General features: G+C 40.0%; 1 protein-coding gene across 26 annotated transcripts in view; it reads right to left on the bottom strand.

The window, feature by feature from the left end:
• Window positions 1-20,765, bottom strand: part of atp2b2 (ATPase plasma membrane Ca2+ transporting 2) — an 824,012-nt gene that overhangs the window by 69,291 nt on the left and 733,956 nt on the right. For all 26 annotated transcript variants that reach the window (XM_072582139.1, XM_072582135.1, XM_072582136.1 and 23 more), the window contains one exon: window positions 8,526-8,705. In XM_072582139.1, the coding sequence (XP_072438240.1) occupies window positions 8,526-8,705 (180 nt within the window). The remainder of the gene's footprint in view (window positions 1-8,525; window positions 8,706-20,765) is intronic.

The raw sequence follows: 20,765 nt of genomic DNA, 5'->3' as shown, positions 1-20,765 counted from the left end.
CTGTTTATGAGATGGAATCAGATTTTGACAAATTCTGAAGGAGTGGAGGTAGTTCCACAAAGATTGTATATGATGTGGAGGTGCTGGTGTTGGACTGGGATGGACAAAGTTAAAAATCACACAACACCAGGTTACAGTCTAACAGGTTTATTTGGAAGCACTAGCTTTCGGAGCGCTGCTCCTTCATCAGGTGGTTGTGATTATATAATGGAACTCAGCAAAAAGATAAAGTAAAGTCGTCATAGTCTTACCAAACCATAGGGCTGCACTCTCATCAGAGAGAGATGGCTGGTAGCAGTTTAACATGAGGATTACAATGCTCAGACAAAGGGAGATGTTGAGAAGGAGACTCCTTCAGAGAAACCTCAGCTGGTGCAGGAATTGAACCCACACTATTGGGATCACTCTGCATTATAAATCAGCTGGAATATGTGTGCAAACTTACATATGACAGTAATGCAAAGATGTGACTTATGATGTCAAAGCCAAGCTAGTGTCATAAAGTTTTGGAAGAGGTTTAAGGTGAGAGGCGAAAGATTTAAAAGGGACCTAAGTAGCAACTTTTTCACGGAGAGGATGGAATGAGCTGCCACAGGAAATGGTGGAGGCTGGTACAATTCCACCATTTAAAAGGCTTCTGGCTGGGTAAATTCAGAGGAAGGGATGAGAGGGATATGGGCCAAACGCTGGAAAAAATGGGACTCGATCTGTTTAAGATACCTGGGGTTGGCACAGATGAGTCTGTCTCTGTGCTATATAACTATGACTATAAAAACTGAGATGCCAAGATATAAGAGGATGGGAACATTGTCTGACCAGTCCACAATTAATTATTTGCCTGTGTGTCTAATCGAAGATCTGTGATTTTTTTAAAGAAGTCGAGCTGAGTGCAATGTTTGTTTCCATCATTGGTTTTGCTTCTCTTTCCTGTTGTTTGTTCCATTTTCTGCTGCTGTTTCGCTTATTTTTCATTGCTGTTGTTCCTTTTCTGGCTGCCTTCCATTTAAGAGTGTTGTTATGATAGCAAGTGTGATTATGAGATTGAAAGCCCTGACAATCAAAATTGAAGGTTATTATTACAGCTTTCAGCCACTAGATGGCGGTCACGCTGAATAAGGAATGACAAAACACAAAGCTTCGACTTTGGCGCCAAATTAGAAACAGAAAATGGTGGAACTAATCAACTTTTGCATAAGTGCAGTCTTCAAAGCATGCAAAACCCTTTTAAAGTATATTTCCAGCTGTATTTTATTTTAGAAAAGCTTTATAGATGTAGGGAGCATCAAACTACATTTTTGAAAGAAAATTTAAACTACAAGCACTTGGTTCTGAGCTAAAGAGAGAAAAGGATCAAAGGAGATAGTGTTCACTTTCTCAGCACAAGACTGTAACCTTCAGCCTTGCTTGTACTTGCAACTTTGCTGTAAGCATCTTTTTACTGGAAAAGTTAGATTTCAATCGGAAAGAAATTAGCTGTCTTCTGTACACATAAACCGAATACTGAATATATGAATTCCTTGATGTCCAGGTCTGCTGTCCAGCTAATCTTCAATTAGGTTTCCAAAATATCTGCCAACATGACTTTGGAATATTCTTTATAAGTGGATAATACGGTTAACCATGAGGTATGTAGCACCTGCAACTGGTTATATTTACCTGAAACATCAATGCTGTTTTACGTCGTTGATTTTTTTGACTAAGTGCAAGTTGTATCAAGTCTTTTTGAAGGGATTTTGCAGCAAGGCCTAGTAAATTCTCTGTATATATCTTACCAAACTCACCTCATTAATTACCTATCCCATCCTTATGGTTCCTTTTCATCTAATTCCATCTTCACCTTACCATGCACTATTTCTGAAGCAACTTAATATTCAACAGATATCCACAGAATGACCAGCATTACTTGTACCCACCATCTTTGCACTTGATCAAGTATTGGAAATCTGGAATTCTGATGAAGAGTCATTAGACTTATTTTATTTACTCGTGGGACATGGGCATTGCTGGCTGGCCAGCATTAACTTGAAACATTAACTCTGCTTTCTCTCCACAGATGCTGCCAGACCTGCTGAGTTTCTCCAACAATTTCTCTTTTTGTTCCAGACCTCCAGCGCCTGCAGTTCTTTGTTTTATTTATTATATTGGAAATCTAGAGTTGCCTCCTCCCTGGTAGCATAATGGCACACTAATCCACACTGGTTACAGCACATAGTTGACATTCCCTCACGTTTTCAACCCCTAGTCTCACCACAGTCCCTGTTTAACCAACCACTGAGTGTAGCCATCCTTAACTGCACACTGTCTAAAGAGAGTGGGAAGGGAGAGCAATCAGAAATTTGAAAGAAGACTGGAAAGGCTAGTGGAGATCAGACAAGTCTGTAGAAGATCAAGGCTCCAGTCTGGTAGCACAACTGAGAATGAGGGAGGCATCAGAAAAATCAGGTTGAGGACAAGTTGGGGATGGAAGTCATGCCTTGAACAAATATTGAGGTTTAGGTTAGGGGGAGATTTGCTCTTGGTAGAGGGTCTAAGTACAAGATTGGGATCTGATCATAGGGGTTGGTTAGGGGTGAGCAGCAGTAATGGTAAATCTTAGGTAATAGAGGCAGGGTCACCCTGATGGAAAAGCCAGGAAAAAAAAATTGCCAAAACTGTGACAAACACTGAAGTGGGGCAAGCCAATCAGCTCCTGAAACCTGCTTTGCCTTTCTAGATAATAGCTGTTCACTAACATCAATGCCGCCTTCCTGCACAATCCCCATATTCTTTGATGCCATGAGCATCTCGAAATGTATCAATCTCCATCTTAAACTTATTCACCAATGAAGCTTCCCAGCCTTCTGGGGTAGTCAACACAAAAGAATCACCAACCTCAGGTGAAGAAATTCTACTGTATCCCATTCCTAAAAGGCTTGCTCCTTATTCCAAATCACCGGGTCCTAGACCCACCTCCCACTCACCAAGGACAAACCTCAACTTCTGTCTCGTCCAACTCTAAGAAGTTTGCAAGTTTCAATGGAATCACCTTCCATTCTCCTGAACTCTAGGGAATACAGGCCCTTAGTCTCGGTTACAGGGCAGTCCTGCTATTCCAAGAATTAGTCTGATGAACGTCTGTTACACTCCTTCTCTGGCAAATATATGTTTTCTTTTTAAGTGGAAAGTTATACTTGCCATAAAGGTCATGGAAAAGTCAAAATCCATGGTGAAGTAGAACAATTAAAGGGAAAAATAACCCAATTTCAGAAAGATTAGTGATTGTACTTTCCTCAGTATATTTGTCAATAGGTGATGCAATGCTATAATCTGCTCTTTTATTAATAATTTAAACCAGTTTGTTAAAACATGGTTGATTTTGCCATGACTGAAGACATCACAAAAATATATAAACATGACTAATGATACAAGACCAAATGCCTGACAAATCCTATCACTATCATTGCTGATCAGCACTTCTGCAAGTACTGAATGCAATGAGTTAAGGGATTCAATTGCAAAGTTAAATGGAGTTATACAGTGTTGCGATTGTGCTTATTGTCATGATGTATGTTTTCTATTATAAAAATTTTAAACACAGTAAGTTAAAAATTATTAACTTGAAAGCAAATTTCTACAGTTGCTGGAAATCGGAAACATACACAGAGAATGCTGGGGCAACTTAATAGGTCTGGCAGAATCTGTGGAGTGTGAAGCAGAGCTAATGTTTCAATTCCAACGTGACTCCTCTTTTATAATTATGGAATTAGTTCAAAACTTCAGCATTATTAATATGAATGATTACAAAATGCTCGTTAGATTTGTTTTGTACATTAAAAACAACAAAATCAAATTCTATGTATGATTTACTACAGACTAATAGTTTACATTATGTCCCTCTAATCGTTCAGTTGCCTAAAACAAAAAAAAATCTTCAAATCGCACAGGTCACAAAGATCTCAGGCTCATTGCTTTGTGGAGTCAGTTGATTTCAGCTGATTAGAAATTGACCTGCACAGGGACTCCTGGTTTTATCAGGGGGAAATCAGCCAGTGTTCTTGCTGTTTTTTATGTACTGTGTCATTATCAAATAAGTAAGGGGACAACAAGTGTTATGACGATTTTCAAAGGTGGCAACACTTGAGGTCTGAATTTCTCAAGTTGTTTTCCTGCTCATTTGTCATTGCCTGATGACAAATCAGTAAAAATTATTTGAAAAAAAAACCTGCTCTACACAGCACATTAATCTGACTGTAAGCACTGGGCCTTTCAAATGCACGTTCAAATTCAATAACAGTATCATCAGCAGCAATGTTACCTGATTGATTACATCAGCAGTAAGTGATGGAAATTGTAGTTGACTGATTTAATAAAGTTTATGATAAGATAGTCAAAATGATGGATGAGGGTAGAGCAGATGCTTCTGCAACATGTGAAAATTTGCCAGTATATCTAGACTCAGCAAAGTTGTTGGCCAGGGTTTTAAAGTAGAAGTAGCAGCATGTGAAGAAAATTAGCAAAATAATAAACAGAGATCAGGATTTTCAGGGGCATCAGCATCATAGCCCACTGGCCAGAAAGTCAGAATCAATCTTGACTTCCATGGCCCTGGACCAACTGGTATATTTTAGGTACAGAAGACAAGTGATTTGCTTGGAGTCGTGACTTCATCTCTGAGCTAAAATGTCTACCTCCAAGAGCTGTTAGCCAATCAGACAGGTTGGCTACCCTTTGTTTCCAGCAGTACCACCCACAGTACTATCGCCAATCCAGAGGACAGATCGATGGGATCAGTTCTCACCCGGGCTAATCAGTCAGACCTGAGTGAGATGTGGAGGTGGTGGAGAATCTGAAGGCAGGATGGGGGTCTTCCCAAGGATTGGAGTGGCCTTGTCTATTCAACATGGATCACATGGTGTCCAATGAGGGGAGTTCTGCAGTCTCTCCATGTGACAAGATGCCTGCTTATAAAATACCAAGGTGGGAAGAAGAGCCCATTATTTAGCCCTTAATTTGGCCTAAGGGTTGGCAGACTCTACTGCAGTAATTGTAATAAGGTCAGTTGACTAATAGAATATGAGTTCTCTGATTGGGGCTGTTAATCTCACCCAATCAGGGAGCCCTGGCTGACAAATAAAAAAAAGTGTCAGAGATTTGGCGCTCTGAGAGCTGACTCTTAAGAGGTAGTATGAGAGACAAGGACTCTTCACATGATTAGATGATGGGATACAGGCCTATGTGGAGTTTTTTTGCGTACTGCTGGTAAAATCTGCACCTTCCCATTATCCCACCCAATCTTAAACCACATGCTGCCTATTCACCCAGTGCCATGAAAGGACACAAACTCCTAGGCAGAGAGTGTGATGGGTACTTTTGTTTCAGATTGAAGGAACCCCAGGGTTCAGTACCACTGCTTTTGATTTATAATAGGATTAAAGGGTACAATTTTTAAATTTAAAGATGAAGAAAAACTAAGAAATGTAGTAAACAGTGAGGATGATAGTGATGGATTTCAAGGGGACATAGGCTGGTGAAATGGATTGACGCATAAAGTCACTCAATGCAGGAAACTGAGATGTGATGTGTTTTGGTGGGAAAGGGAATGTCGCTCAACATTGTAATTTTTAAGATAAAAAAGATTTTGTTTTTGTAAGTGGCAGGACAGGTTAACAGGGCAGCTAAGCAAAACAAATGAAAAATGAAATGAAGTAGAGGTTAAAAAAGTCAGGCAATTATCCTAAGCCTCTACATTACGTACAATTTTGGCCCCAGTTGGTGTTCAATTCTGGCCAACAACATTGGGAACGAAATGAGGAGAATGTACCAAAGAGACTTAATAAAATATTTCCAGGGCTGATGGATTATATATTCATCAATGGACTGGAAAATCTGAGGAATTATTCTTCTAGAAGCAGAGAGGGCTTCGAGGAGATTTGATTGACATTTTCAAAATCATGAAGAATTTAGATGGAGCAAATAAGGAGAAATGTTGTTGAGTGGCTGAAGGATTGGTAACTAGAAGACAAATTTAAAATAAAGAGACAAGTACTGTAGATGTTGCTGATCAGAAATAAGAACAGAAAGTGCTGGAAATATTCCACAAATCTGGCAATATTTGTACAGAGAATATTAATGTTAACATTTGCTCAGTATTGCCACTGTTTTTGTTCCAAACTTGAGGCAATTGGCATAAAATCCAGAAGCAATAGCTGAAAAAGATTTCTTCTAAGTGGAATGAGTAGTTGAAATTTTGAATGTACTGTCCAATTGGATGCAGGATACAGATGCAGTCATTGTCGTTAAAAGGGAATTGGGTAAATGTCTGAAAGAGAAAAGCTTGCAAGGATGATGGAGAAGTAGAACTAATTGCAATGTTCTTAACATTGGGCTGGATGATCTCCTTTGATGCTGTACTTTCCGATGATTCTTTCGCAATATACAAAAGAACAAAGAACAAAGAAAATTTACAGCCCAGGAATAGGACCTTTGGCCCTCCAAGCCTGAGCCGACACAGTACAGTTTTTTTCAGTCCCTAATACCTCTCCCAGTATATCCTAGTATTCCACCATACAGAGGTTATGAGAGAAGGTCTTGTGACACAGTGGGTGGTGTTCTTGTCTTTGAGACTAAAGCTTCAAATTCGAGTCCCACTCCAAGATATTTTGGCCATGGAAGATGTAGCCAAAACATGATCTAATGGGTTGATTCCAGTTTATAGAAATCACTGGCAGGTGGTGACAGAAGGAGTGTCCCTTGGTGATGCAAAGGGGCCTCCCTATAGCTACAGCCTCTGGTGAAAGGTGAGCAACCTGGTCCAGGGAAAATTGGCCACGGAAAGAGATGGAAGCATGAGATCTATCTTTCTTGTGTCATTAGATGCAGCAAAGGATGTTTGAAAATAAAGAACTATGTGAATTCCATCGAGGAAGTGAACTTTTAATTTCAGCAGGCATGCTAAACATATAGGGGTTTGGAAACCCAAAATATAGATTGACAACCACCAGTGCACATAGTCAGTGAAGAGTTTATCCGATTGCTGAGTTATTACAAGGGACTACCTATTCCTGCCCCAGAGTATTCATAGAGCATGCTTGGTAAAATGCAGCAGTCAGGCTCAGGGCTTTGTTCATGAGTGCAAAACCTGGAGACTAATGAAGACAAAGATGGCATTTCTGAAAGCTAATGCCACTATTAACTTTTTTTTAATGCAGGGACATGGCACCAGGAAGCAGGGTATTAGCTTTTAACCACAAACCTATTAGGCCAATGCTTTACAGAAGCCAGTAGAATGAATGGTAGATTCTACTACCTTCCCTTTATATGTTACAAAGGCCACAGGAGGTTGCAAAGCAGCTGAGGCCTGTTTAGTATCTGTTTAAGGGCTTCTGAAAAACTATAACCCTTCACTACACAGTAATCATAATCTAACACTATGTTTTGAGATTTTATCAGCATAATAGGATTGCACATGCAATGTTCAGAGATTCTACCAAGAATGCACAGTGTTAACCCAAAATTTACTTCACACTTCTCATGGGAATTCTAATGACTTAATCTGAACAATATGTTGACTTCTAATGCACAGTTCACGTTCTCATAAAACAAAGATATTAATACCAATTTCTGTATTGTGAATCCATTCTTCTTATTACTTACAAACATACAAGGAGCAGGAGTGGTCCTTACAGTCCCTTGAACCTGCTCTGCTACTTCATATAATCATGGCTGATCTGATTGTAACCTTAAGTTTACCATCCCATCTACCCCCAATCACCTGTCAATCTTTGTTTAACAAGAGTCTAACCATATCTTGCCTCAGAAACAGTCAGACTCTCCTTCCAGTGCCTTTTCAGGAGAAAAGTTCCAGATTTCTGACCCTTTTCGAGAAAAGAAAAATGCTTCATCCCTGTTTTCAATTTTTAAATAATGTTCTGGATTCTCCCATATGATTCAATTAAGTCTCTTCCTCTTCGACAACTCCACCAAATAGCCTAACCTATCTAACCTTGACACGTAAACAACCCACTAAACCTCGGCATTAGTCTGGTAAGCCTTGACTGAACTGCCTCTACTGAAGTTACACCTTTTAATAAGGCGACCAGTACTGTGCGCAGTACTCCAAATGTGCTCTAACCAGTTCCCAATATAACCAAAGGATAATTGCCGACTTCTGTATGAAATTCCTCTCACAATGTATCATAACATTCTATATGCTCTCCTAGCTACTTGCTATACCTATTTTCCGGCCTTTTGTAATTTATGTGCGAGGACACCCAGACTGCCCTGCAGCTCAGTGCTCTCCAATGTCTCACCATACAGTTATTTCATTCTTCCTAGCAAAATGAACAATTCCATGTTTTCCCACATCATATTCCATTTGACAGATCATTTGACAGAAGTTATAAGTCATTTGGAACTTCTTGTAACCTCCTTAAGCCCTTGTCATATCACTCATTATCCTACAAATGGTGATACCAAAGCACATGTGTATAATATGATTGAACTGCAATGATTTTCTTCAATATATTAGATTCATCAAAAGGTCTCACCTCTCCTTTTTCATTCCGGATTCTTCTGTTGAAGTCTTTGCCCTCCAAGCAGATGAAGTCCTCACCCGGATTAATGATGCCACATTTGATGGCAATGGCACGAGCTGTATTGATGTTGTCTCCTGTGACCATACGTACAGTAATACCAGCTCGTTGGCACTTTCTAATGGCTTCTGGAACCTGCACAGCAAAAAGAAAATCAGGGAGCCTGACTATTTAATAATTTTGTCTACTGTACAAGTAAGCAATGTATTATTTCAAATATAAATACACAATATGGTAAAAAGAAATAACTTTGGAACAATAATGAAATTGCTGTCAAAGATCAAATGAAGGTGTTCTAGAACTTTTGCCTGATGATTGCTACATATTTTTAGGTATTTTAGTATAAAAGCAAAATGCTATGAATGTTAGAAATCTTAAATAAGAACAGAAAATACCAGAAACAGTCAATAAGATCAGTGGAGAGAAATAATATTAAAGTTTCAGGTTGCTGACTTTTTATTGCATGTTTTAATTTATAGGAACAACTAAAGGTTCCTATCTCCCTTATCTCACTCCAGATAGTTGGGTAACAACTTTACTCTTCAAGCAGGTGAATTGCTTAGCAAACTCAATGGTATGCAACTGCTGATTATATTCTTTTCTCTACACCTCATAATAATGATGTATATCTGTGTAACCTTACATTGTTATCACATTAATGTCTTCAGTAACTTTGTGGAATTAAACTAGAATATCTTACAGTTCTATGTTTTTTTGTTATAATGTAGCATAAACATGTTCATAAAATGTTATACTTGTTCACAAAATACAAAATTAGCAAGCTATGTTTCATTGATAATACTGTGACCTATTTAATGTTGTAAATTCACATTTTTGTCTCAAGAATGTATTTGTTTTTGTTTCCCCCCAGATTTAAAGTACTATGCTGGATTATACATTGAAGGCAGACTTATTCTCTGCACACAGTATAACAGGTGAAACTACCCATGGTTCCATGTTATGGGTGGCTGCCCCAGTCTGAGATCTGAGTTTGTTATGGTGTCAAGAGAGGTGCCAGCCACCTGGAGCACAGGAAGTTCATCACACTTGCATGGCAAAGCAGGAGAGGTGACCACTCCCCATAGAAGTCCAAGAAGGTAGCGTTCACTTCTCCATTGTATCCCTATTAACATGGCCAACCTCTTTTGTTCTTGTACTGTATGTATTGTTCTCACACCTTTTGAAATTAGCCTCTGAGTCAGAGATTGTGGGCTTAAGTACCACTTTAGAATATACTCAAGTCTGACATTTCAATGGAGTACTGAAGGACTGATGCACTGTTAGAGTGATTGTCTTTCAGATAAGGAAATTAAATCAAGGGCCCTACCTGCCTTTTCAGTTGAATACAAAAGATCCGATGACATTGTTCAAGAAGAGCACAGCTTTTCTCAGCGTTCTGGCCAATTTTATGTTATTGCTCCACCAATACCTAAAACAGACAATCTGGTCAGCTTTCATTGATGGACTTGGATCCACTGGAGCTCAGAAGAGTGAGAGGGAACATGATTCAGGGAGATAAGATTCTGAGTGGATTTGACAAAAGTGGAGAAGGAATTGATTCTTCCTCTTGTTGCTTAATCCAGAACTATGGGGCACTGTTTAAAACTTTGAAATTGCTCTTTGTCCAATAGATATGGGGAAATTTTATTTCGCACGATGGTTGGACGATGGTGCCTTAGAGGTGGTGTGGTGCGGTCATTGGATGTTTTCAAGGCTGTGGTGATATATTTTCATTAGACAATAGAATCAAAGGTTTATCGGGGATGTGAATTTGAAACACGGGCAGGTTAGTCATGGTTTTATTGAATGGCACAACAGGTCCCAGGGTCTGAATGGGCTACTCCTACTCCTAATTCAGATATTTGTATGTTTACAGGAGCTTGCTGTTGGGTATTGACAGTTATGTACCTATTGGAAGCTTCATTGTTTATAACGTGATTCGAGATATTCTGAAGTGGTGACAGGTGCTACAGAATGCAAATCTTCTTTTCTTCTTTGTATAATTACCTAGTTCCTAAATATTGTGCACTTGACCTCCCCGCCATTGCAAATTTCCATTTTATCCCTGAATTGTGCTGAACATTAATACATAATTAACAAATCACACACCTCCACCCAACTCTCACTTCCCTCCAATACAGTTAATAATTGGTATATGGTATAGAGGCCTATATTTACTGACTGTGGCATCAAGAAGCTCTAGTAAAATGGAAGCTAGTAGGAATCAGGCAGAAAATTCTTCACTGCATGGAGTTGTACATAACACAAAACAAGATAGTTATGGTTGTTGGAGGCCCATCATCTCGGCCCAGGGGACATCACTGCAGGTGTTTGTCAGCATCCTAGACCCAACTGCCTTCAGCTCTTTCATCAATGATCTTCCTGTCGTCCAAAACTCTGAAGTAGACAAGTTCACAATGATTGCACAATGTCCAAGTTCTTTGATAATGAAGCATTCCATTCCCACTGCCACATGCCGGATAAAGGTTAGATTTGCACCAAGTGTCAAGTGACATTCACACATACAAGTGACAACAGTGTCTGTCTCTTAAAAGAGAGAATGTAGCCATCTTCACTTGACATCTGTACAAGGGTAGCAGATGCAATGGGAACACTTCCATGTCTGCTCCAAGTCATGAATCACCCAAAACTGAAAACAAATTACCATTCACTATTCTTCAGTCAAAATCCTAGAACTCTCTTATTTACTGGCACTGTACATGAACTGCAACTGGTAAAGAAATAGCTCACCGCTACCTTTTTCAAGGGAAATAAGGATGAGAAATAAATGCTGTCCTTAGCAGCAACATTCATGCCATAAATAAATGAATTAAACCCAAGTACTCAGATAACGACTTCTGACATGTACATAGCTGTAATCTGTCCCCTTTTACCCTGACTTCTATCACCAAGACCATTGACCAGTCGGTTTGCTTCTTTCTTCTTTCTTTCATAATTCATGTCCTTATCCCTGCTGTCTTGTAGTTTCTGTCCAATAGTTCCTAAATAATTTGAGTCATCCTTAAAGCAATGATGTGTTAGCATGTAATATAAAAGGGACATCAAATTATTTTAAAGTATATAAAAGGTAAAAGTAAAGATAAAAGGAATAGCAAATCTAATTAGGCACTAAAATGGAAATCTTGTGAAGACAGGTACATGCTGCATGGATACTTTGTGTCTGATTGTCTTCACAGGAGAAGTGGATGATATTATGTTATAATTAATGTTGAGATACTGGATATCCTAAAGAGAAAAAGGCTTTGATTTTAGCTGTGTAGCAATGATGCCAGACCCACTTAAAAATGTCAACCAGAATCTGAGTGTGGGATTTCTGCTCCCATTTCCAGCACCTCTAGTTTTCAATGGGTTACAATAAGAATGCAGGAAGAGAGCCTTCACCTTACAGTCCAGACCATTGCTGGGGGGAGACGTCTCTGAGACCTTCACAATTTTTGTTGAGTCAAATCAGCTTCTCCTTGACTCTTCTCCAATTGAGCCATCATCAAAATCCACATGATCACTTTCATAGTCCTCCAGTGTCTCTTAATTTACCATCTTACTGAACAATGTACTTTTACCATGTGTCTCAGCCAGGACCATGCATCTTTCATATCATCCTAGCCATTGAGTGTCAAAAGTTCAATAACGATGCCTTCGCATTCAGGAATTCTCTGAGAAAACCATTTCGCTTCACTGTTTCTACTGCTTTGAGCCCTTTAAGCACTTCTCTTTAGTTATGTCTTTGGTCTTAAGTCTATACTTATCAGCTTTTGGCTCTTCTCCTAGCTTTTTGAGAAGGGATTGTATTACAAGGAGAAGTTATGTAAACTAGATACGCTTCGCTGGAAAAGAAAAGATTGGGTAGTGAAATAATTGCTGTCCTTTGGATTCTAAACGGATTATGTCATGCAGACAGATTTTGGTCACTTTGGTTAGAACATAGAACTACAATTGGGATATATTCAAACTACTTTAGATAAACTCCAATCATAGATTGAACAGCGTTCAACATATTTAGAGGAAGCAATGGCTGTGTGGTCTTATTGCTAGATTATTAATCTAGAGAACCAGGTAATGGTCTGGGGCCTTGGATTCGAATCAAACCATGGCACATGGATTTCAATAAAAATCTCGAGTACTGATGATGATAATGATGAAACCATTGTTAGAAAAACCCTCTGGAAACTGCCATCCTCACCTATTCTGAACTACACATGACTGCAGCAATAAAATACTTAACTAGCCAGTGAAGTCTACAAACTAGTGACATCTTTGTTTATATATCTGTAACGTACTAGGGATATAGAGTCATAGAGTCATGCAGCACGGAAACAGACCCGTTGGTCCAAACAATCTTTGCCGACCATCTTCCCGAATTTACATAGTCCCACCTGCCTCTCAGCCCATATCCCTCCAAACCTTTCCTATTCATGTACTCATCCAAATGTTTTTTACAAGCTGTAACTGTACCATCATCCACCACTTCCCCTGGCAGTTTAATGCACACACTAACCACTTGCTGCATCAATACGCTGCCCTTGATGTCCTTTTTAAATCTTTCTCCTCTTGCCTTCCCCCACCTTAGGGAAAAGATCTTTGCTATTCACTTTATCTTTGCTCCTCATGATTTTATAAACTTCTGTAAGGTCACCCCTCAACCTCCTTCAAGGAAAAAAAGTCCCAGCCTATTTTTATAACTGAAACCTTCCTTTCCTGGTAACATTCTGGTAAATCTTTTCTGAACCCTCTCCAGTTTAATAATATCCTTCCTATAACAGGGGGCCATCAGAACTAAAGACAGCACTCTAGTAGAGGGCCTCACTAATGTCCAATACAACTGCATCATGACTTCCCAACACATAGACTCAAAGAACTGAGCAGTCAAGGCAAGCGTGCTAAACATCTTCTTAACCATCTTGTCTACATGTGATGGAAATTTCAAACAATTATGTACTTGAACCCCTAGGTCTCTGCTTAGGGCCCTACCATTAATTGTATAAGTCCTGCCATTACTTGTTTTCCCAAAATGCAACACCTCGCATTTATCCAAATTAATTTCCATCTGCCACTCCCTAGCCCATTGACCCAATTGATCAAGATCTCTTTATATTCTTAGGTAACCTTCTTCACTGTCCACAATACCATCAGTTCTGGTGTGATCCACAAACGTACTAACTATGCCTCCTATATTCTCATCCAAATCATTTATAAAAGTTATGAATAACAGTGGACCCAGTATGGATCCATGTAGAACACTGCTGGTCACTGGCCTCCAGTCTGAAAAACAACCCTCCACCATCCTCTATCGCCTACGGGAAATCTCTTCAGAGTACAACATTTTGAAAAAAAAATCAAATATTTGATAAAAATTATTCAGATCCTGAAATATGCTCCAGAAGTCAGAATAATTCATGAAATGACATATTCAGGGCATGCCAGCCATGATGTGGGAATCTGCAGTACACGTAGTCTGTGCTGAACTTGTTCATGTATTGGCACAGCCATAACTTTAAGCCATCCTCTGGTAAACATTGTGATGTCAAAAATGCAGCAACAGAATCACAAGGGTATTATATAGGCTTAGCTCCCAGCCGAATGCTATTACGTATGATTGAGTCTGACAGCCTTACCTAATTTGATTCTCATTTGGCAGGCAGAATCCTAATGGTTAGATTTACTGATGTGATGATGATGATAGCTACATATACAAAGTAAAGAGAAGTGTAAGATTGAAATGCAACTGGAACAAGATTGTGTCAAGGTCTGCTCAAGTGAATGTCATGAATAATTAATTAACACAAGGCAACAACATTGCTATGTGATTTTTGTTTTGATGGAGCAGCCATTTACTGCATGGACTCACATACAGCTGCAAGTTAAAGTTTGCTTAAATCAAAAGTTATCCTTGCAAACATTTGACGTGCCTCAAGTTTCACATTGTTGTGTAGCTTTAAGCTTCTAACTTGTTTTAGAGTTGGAGATTACACTTCCAATGTACTTCATTATCTATAAAACCCTTTGGGTTAGAGTCATAGAGTCATAGAGATGTACAGCATGGAAACAGATCCTTCAGTCCAATCCGTCCATGCTGACCAGATATCCCAACCCAATCTAGTCCATCCTTGTAAATCTTTTCTGAACCCTTTCAAGTTTCATGACATCTTTCCGATAGGAAGGAGACCAGAATGGCACACAATATTCCAACAGTGGCCTAACCAAAGTCCAGTACAGCCGCAACATGAGACCTCCCAACTCCTGTACTCAATACTCTGACCAATAAAAGTCATTGAGGTCTACAGCACAGAAAAAAAAAGGAGAAAGCGAGGACTGCAGATGCTGGAGATTAGAGGGTCGAAAAGTGTGGCGCTGGAAAAGCATAGCAGGTCAGGCAACATCCGAGGAACAGGAGAGTCAACATTCATCAGGAATTCCTGATGAAGGGCTAAATACCTGAAACATTGATTCTCCTGCTCCTCGGATGCTGCTGCACCTTCCAGCACCACACTTTTCACCTCGAGCACAGAAGAAGGCTCGTTGTATTTGCACTCATCAAAACCAGCCACTTGTCTATTCTAATCCCACTTTCAAGTATTTGGCTCATGGACATGTACGTCTTGGCATCGCAAGTGTATATATAAACGGTTCAGAAATGTTGCGGGTTTCTGTCTCTATCACTTGCACAATGAGTTCCATAGATTGACCACCCTCTGGCTCAAGAAATTCCCCCTCAACTCAGTTCTTCTCTGTCCACTCTATCCAGGCCTCTCAGAATTCCATAAGTTTCAATCAGGTCCCTCTCATCCATCTAAACTCAACTGAATACACATCCAGAGTCCTCAACCATTCCTCAATTGACAAGCCTTTCATCCCTGGCATCCTTCTTGTATAAACCTTCTCTGGATCGTCTCCAATGCCAGCACATCCTTCCTTGGATATCGGTCCCAAACTGCTTACAATATTCCAAATGCAGTCTGACCGGTACCTTATACAGCCTCAGCAGTGTATCACAGCAGGTCAGGCAGTATCCATGGAGAGAGTGCAAGCTCACTATTTGAGTCTAGATGACCCTTTATCAGCTGTCTATGGATGCTGCCTGACCTGCTGTGATCTCCAGCAATTGTTGTTTTCAGTTCAGATTCCAGCATCTGCAGTAATTTGCCCCTACTCAGCAGTACATTTCTGCTCTTTTGTCAAGCCCTTTTGAAATGAATGCTAAGGCTGTTTTTACCTTCCTCACTGCCAACTGAACCTGCATGCTAACTTTAGCAGAAACCTGAAACTGGACTCCCAAGTCCCTTTGTGCTTCAGATTTCCCAACCCTTCTCCCATTATATAATAGTCTATGCCTCTATTCTTCATTCCAAAGTGCATAATCTCACACTTTCCCACGCTGTATTCCATCTGCCACTTCTTTGCCCATTCTCCGAGCCTGTCCAAGTCCTTCTGCTTCCATAACACTAGCTTTCCATCCAACTGTAAACTTAGCAACAATGCCATCAGTTCCAGTGTTGTCAGTAACTCTCTAGAGCTTCTGTTATTTTCAGCCCTCAGTATCTGGTCTCACATCCTGAGATCATGAAAGGTATCATTTTAAATGCAAATCTTTTTCCCATGTTCACTTTTAGCAATGATGAAGAAACTAATGATTAATGCTTGAAATTGATTTGGTGATCCTGGGCTCTGCAGCTCTACCACCTGATCAGATTAATAGGTACTATATGATACATTTCATTGACTATCAAAGCTCATTAAGTGATTTATCTGAAAAATGGACAAGACATTTTTTATATTTTCTAATCATCCTGGAGCAGGTAGGACCTGAACCTGTGCCTTTTAGCTCAGAGATAGGGACACACAAGAGCTCCCACAAGTTATCAAACATAGAACATCAAACACAGGAATGGGCCCTTCGGCCCACAATGTTCTGTCAAACACGACGCCAAGTTAAACTAATCCCTGCCCTTGGTCCGTATCCCTCCATTCCTCGCATATTCCTGCCCTTATCCACAAGTCCCTTAAAAGTCCCTGCCTCCACCATCATCCCTGGCAGTGTGTTCTAGGTTCCTACCACACTCTCTGTAAAAAACTTGCTTCTCACATCTTCTTAGAAATTTCCCTCCTCTCACATTAAATGCCCCCTTGTATTTGATATTTCAACTCTGGGAAAAAAGATTTTCACCATCAACCCAAACTATGCACCTCATAATTTTATAGATTTCTATCAAGTCTCTCCTCAGTCTCAACCGCTCCAGAGAAAACAACCTAATGTTTTCCAGCCTCTTCCAATTGCTCCTGCCCTCTAATCCAGGCAGCATCCTGGTAAGTTTTTTAAGTTTAAGCAATTATTCCAATCAACCTGTTCAGAGATGTTCTTAAACACCTCTGGAGCAGGTGGGACTTGAATCCAGGCCTCCTTGTTCAAGGGTATGGACATTACCATAAAGGGGACCCTCTATTTTGTTTTTCAAAATTATTTTTATTCGACCCTTTATTCTGATCAACCTGTTCAGAGATGTTATTCCACACCTCTGGAGCAGGTGGGTTTTGAACTCAGGCACCTGGGTCCAGGGGTAGGGATGTTATCACTGTGTCATAAGAGTGCCACCTATATTTAATGAAGCAGCCTTAGCAGCTTCACCTGGTTTTAAACTAGATGGAGTTGTGAAGTGGGTTACTGGATTGGAATTCAGATGGAGAAACTCAACAGATTTGGCTGAACCTACGGCAAGAGAAACAGACTATGATTCTTCTTGAGAACTTTACAAAGAGTAATAACGACCTGAAAACATTCACTCTGTTTCTCTCTCCACAAAAGCTGTGTGACCTGCTGAATTTCTCCAGCATTCTTTTGTTTGGTTCAGATGTGCAGCCTCTCCAGTATTTTGCTTTTATTCAACTAGAAAGAGAAGCAGATCTGGTCAGATTCAGTGGGGTCAGCTCATCGATAGAACTTGTATGCCTCCTGATTATGTTTATTGAGTGCCCCTGTAGTGTCATCAATCAGAAACAAAAACAATGAAATCTAGAAGACATTGTTTTGAAGAGCACTGAAGTATAATCATTGCATCAGCTAAAGTGTTCACAAATCCTATCTGTGGATTCAATAATTTGAATGTTTCATTATTTACACATCCTTACGTCACTTCTTTGAAGTTACTATTGACATTTGCAGGATGCAGTTAGTGGGTAGAGACAAGAGCTGGGCAATAGTTTTAACATTCACTTATAAATATATCATGTCTTTCAGTCCTTTAAGCAGCTTCAAAAGCTGACAGATGTAATATGATGGAACCCATGAGAGATAGATAAAGAGAGACAGTTGAATAATGCAAGACTGAAACTGATTCTTCACCCACCTCTGCATATCCTCCACAGATTTTAAAGAATTTGCTTCTTTTTTCCCCCGTCTGCACACTTACCCAAAAGGCACGAGTCAGCAATTTGATGAAACACTTTCATTCTCCAAGATTGATGTAACTACAGCAGCATCCAGAGGTTCAGTACCACTCAGAGAGAAGCTGCCCCTTTCATTGATATCCCTTCCACTCATTAACAGCATCTTTACTATCACTGGAATACTGTTCCTGCCGGTGTTCTATCAGATCAGGCACCTTGCAGCAATTCACCAGGATTTCTTTTGGTAGCATCTCCCAGATTTACAACTGCCAGTACCCAGGAGGTCAAGGGCATCACTGGAGCACTTTCAACTCACCATCTCGATTTCGACACGAATCAGTGTTCCCTCGTTATGACTTCGCCAAATTTTCAGACTCTGATCTGACAGCACTCTGGGGATACCTTCACCTTAATGGACTGAAGGGGATTGAACACAATCTTCAAGGGTAATTTGACCAGTGATACCCAGATCCCAAAAATGAAAATTTAAAAACAGCAAGTATCCTATCAAGATTGAACTACTTAACTTAAAACCAAATGCTGGCCTTGCCAATTGCAACTGATTTGTCAAAAATGTTTTTCTTTTTAACACATTCAATTTTTGTTCTGACTTTTAAATGACATAGGTTTTAAAGGGGCACTCACTCATTCTTGAAAAAGTGATTTTTATTTTCTGAGGGGGATCGGGTAAAGTCATATGTTCATGTATCGTGTTCAGTGCCATGCATGATAGCATCCATAAATATGACCAGCACAATTTATAATGGAGCCTCAGTCATTTCTTGCCCAGTTCTATTAAGTTGGCAGAAGAATTTAAAATTCTGTGGTTAATAATTCACACGGGGATTTGTTGGATGATGTTGCCTTGTATTGTTCTCTGCTTCAAACCTTGAGGCCAGAAATATTGACATTTCATACAAAGATGAGGAAACAGTTTTCCCCTCATAGGGCTTTGGGATTCCCCTTCTAAAAAGATAATGGATGCAGAAATATAAATATTTTGAAGACAGTGCAGATAGGTTCTGGTTGATCAATGGGATGAAAGATATTCAGGGGTATGGATGAATACAGAGTTGAGGTTGAAAGTAGATCAGCCATGATCTTATTGGATTACAGAGCAGGCTCAAATGGCCAAGTGGCTGACTGTTTTTCCTTGTTTATATGTTCAACATGGGATTTCACTTTCACTGCCAGGGTGAATCTCTAGAATTGTGCAGCAATTGCACGAGCTGGATTTTACAGCAGGCAGCAGCCAAAGCTACTCATGTAGCAGGGATAGGCTAAAAGTCCAATTGTCTTGCAACTTGCCATTTTGCTGTCAGAGTTTGGAGGAGCTCACTCAGGCTGCACGGATAGTTGGGATCACACCTATGGAAGCATTGTGCCATCCATAAAGGGTTGCTCACATTCAGGCAGATGGAATCATCTACAGATGCAGCGTAGACAGAAACATGAAGATCATGTGGTTGAACGACCGGTCAAGGCCACCCCTGGTTTAATGAGACGCCCCTTCAGGTCCTCCTCGAAGTTTCTGTGGTTAAAGAGGAAAGTCCTTCCTCCACTGGAATGGTAAGGCGACACCTACCCAACAGTTGAAGCAATTGCCTGAATGAAGATCACTGGGAGAAGGCGAGGAGCTAGCAGCCTTCAAACCTGGTTTCTCTGCTACAACGCGGCTAAATGGCTCATACAATATGTCTAAATGACAGCATCACAAATTGCATACCCAAACAACCTCACATGGGACTCGGCATGGATTTGAGATCACTGAAAAGGGCAGAGCAATTCTGTCACTGGCAATAGCTAGAAACATGGCAGCATCTGTGTGAACGGTCCTGGGCTAACAGAATTGACTCCGGCACTGCTACATGCAAGAAATATTTCTGTGGTACTACCATAGACAGTTCAGCTGCCTCCAGGATAGGTAATGTGCTTGTCTTGGATGGGTAACTAGTCATGAACAATCAGAGGCCTGACAGAAAGGGTTACACAGGCCAAAGAAAAGGGAAGAGAGCAGTGATGGCCTCTTTCCTAGTGATATGGAACCAATGGAGATGAAGATTCTGTTGGCCTGATTCTGGGCCTGTAGTAAACTGGATAAAGCAGCATACTCTATTGGTTTGCAATTTGCCACCTTAAGCACTCATTCTCTGCTTCGCTGATGCACAGTAGCAGCATGTACCATTATAAAATGTACTGCTGCATGTTGCCAAGACTTCTATGACTATACTTTCCAAACCCCTGACCTGTACTGCCTAGAAGATCAAATGTAGCAGATACAAGTTACACTCAAAGTCACACACCTGACTTTGGAACTATATCACTGTATATTCACTGTGTCTGGATCCTGGAACTCCTTCCTTAACAGCACTGTGTACATACCAAACCATATGTACTGTTATAGTTCAAAAAGACCACCTTCTGAATGATAAATTAGCGTAACCATCAAATTGGGTATTGTCATTGATGCTCCCATTCCAAGAATGATTTTTTTGTTTAAATCTCAGTCAGTGCTAAACTATGGGTATATTTGTCCTGTACATTCACATTTTTAAGGAAATATATTCAAACCATAGAAACTTAAAACTTAGGAGGTTGTTTAGCAACCACTATGGACAGCAAAGATTTGCAAATGAAGTAAGTTTGAGTTGTAGAGTCATAGAGTCATACAGCACAGACACAGATTCTTCAGTCCAACTAATATATGCCAAACATAATCCAAAACTAACTGGTCCCACCTGCCTGCTCCTGACCCATATCCCTCCAAACCTTTCCTATTCATGTGCTTATCCAAAT

Source organism: Chiloscyllium punctatum, chromosome 12, assembly GCF_047496795.1.
Source record: "Chiloscyllium punctatum isolate Juve2018m chromosome 12, sChiPun1.3, whole genome shotgun sequence".
Taxonomy (NCBI): Eukaryota; Metazoa; Chordata; class Chondrichthyes; order Orectolobiformes; family Hemiscylliidae; genus Chiloscyllium; species Chiloscyllium punctatum.
The sequence above is the reverse complement of the archived record's forward strand: the minus strand, read 5'-3'. Positions and strand labels throughout refer to the sequence as shown.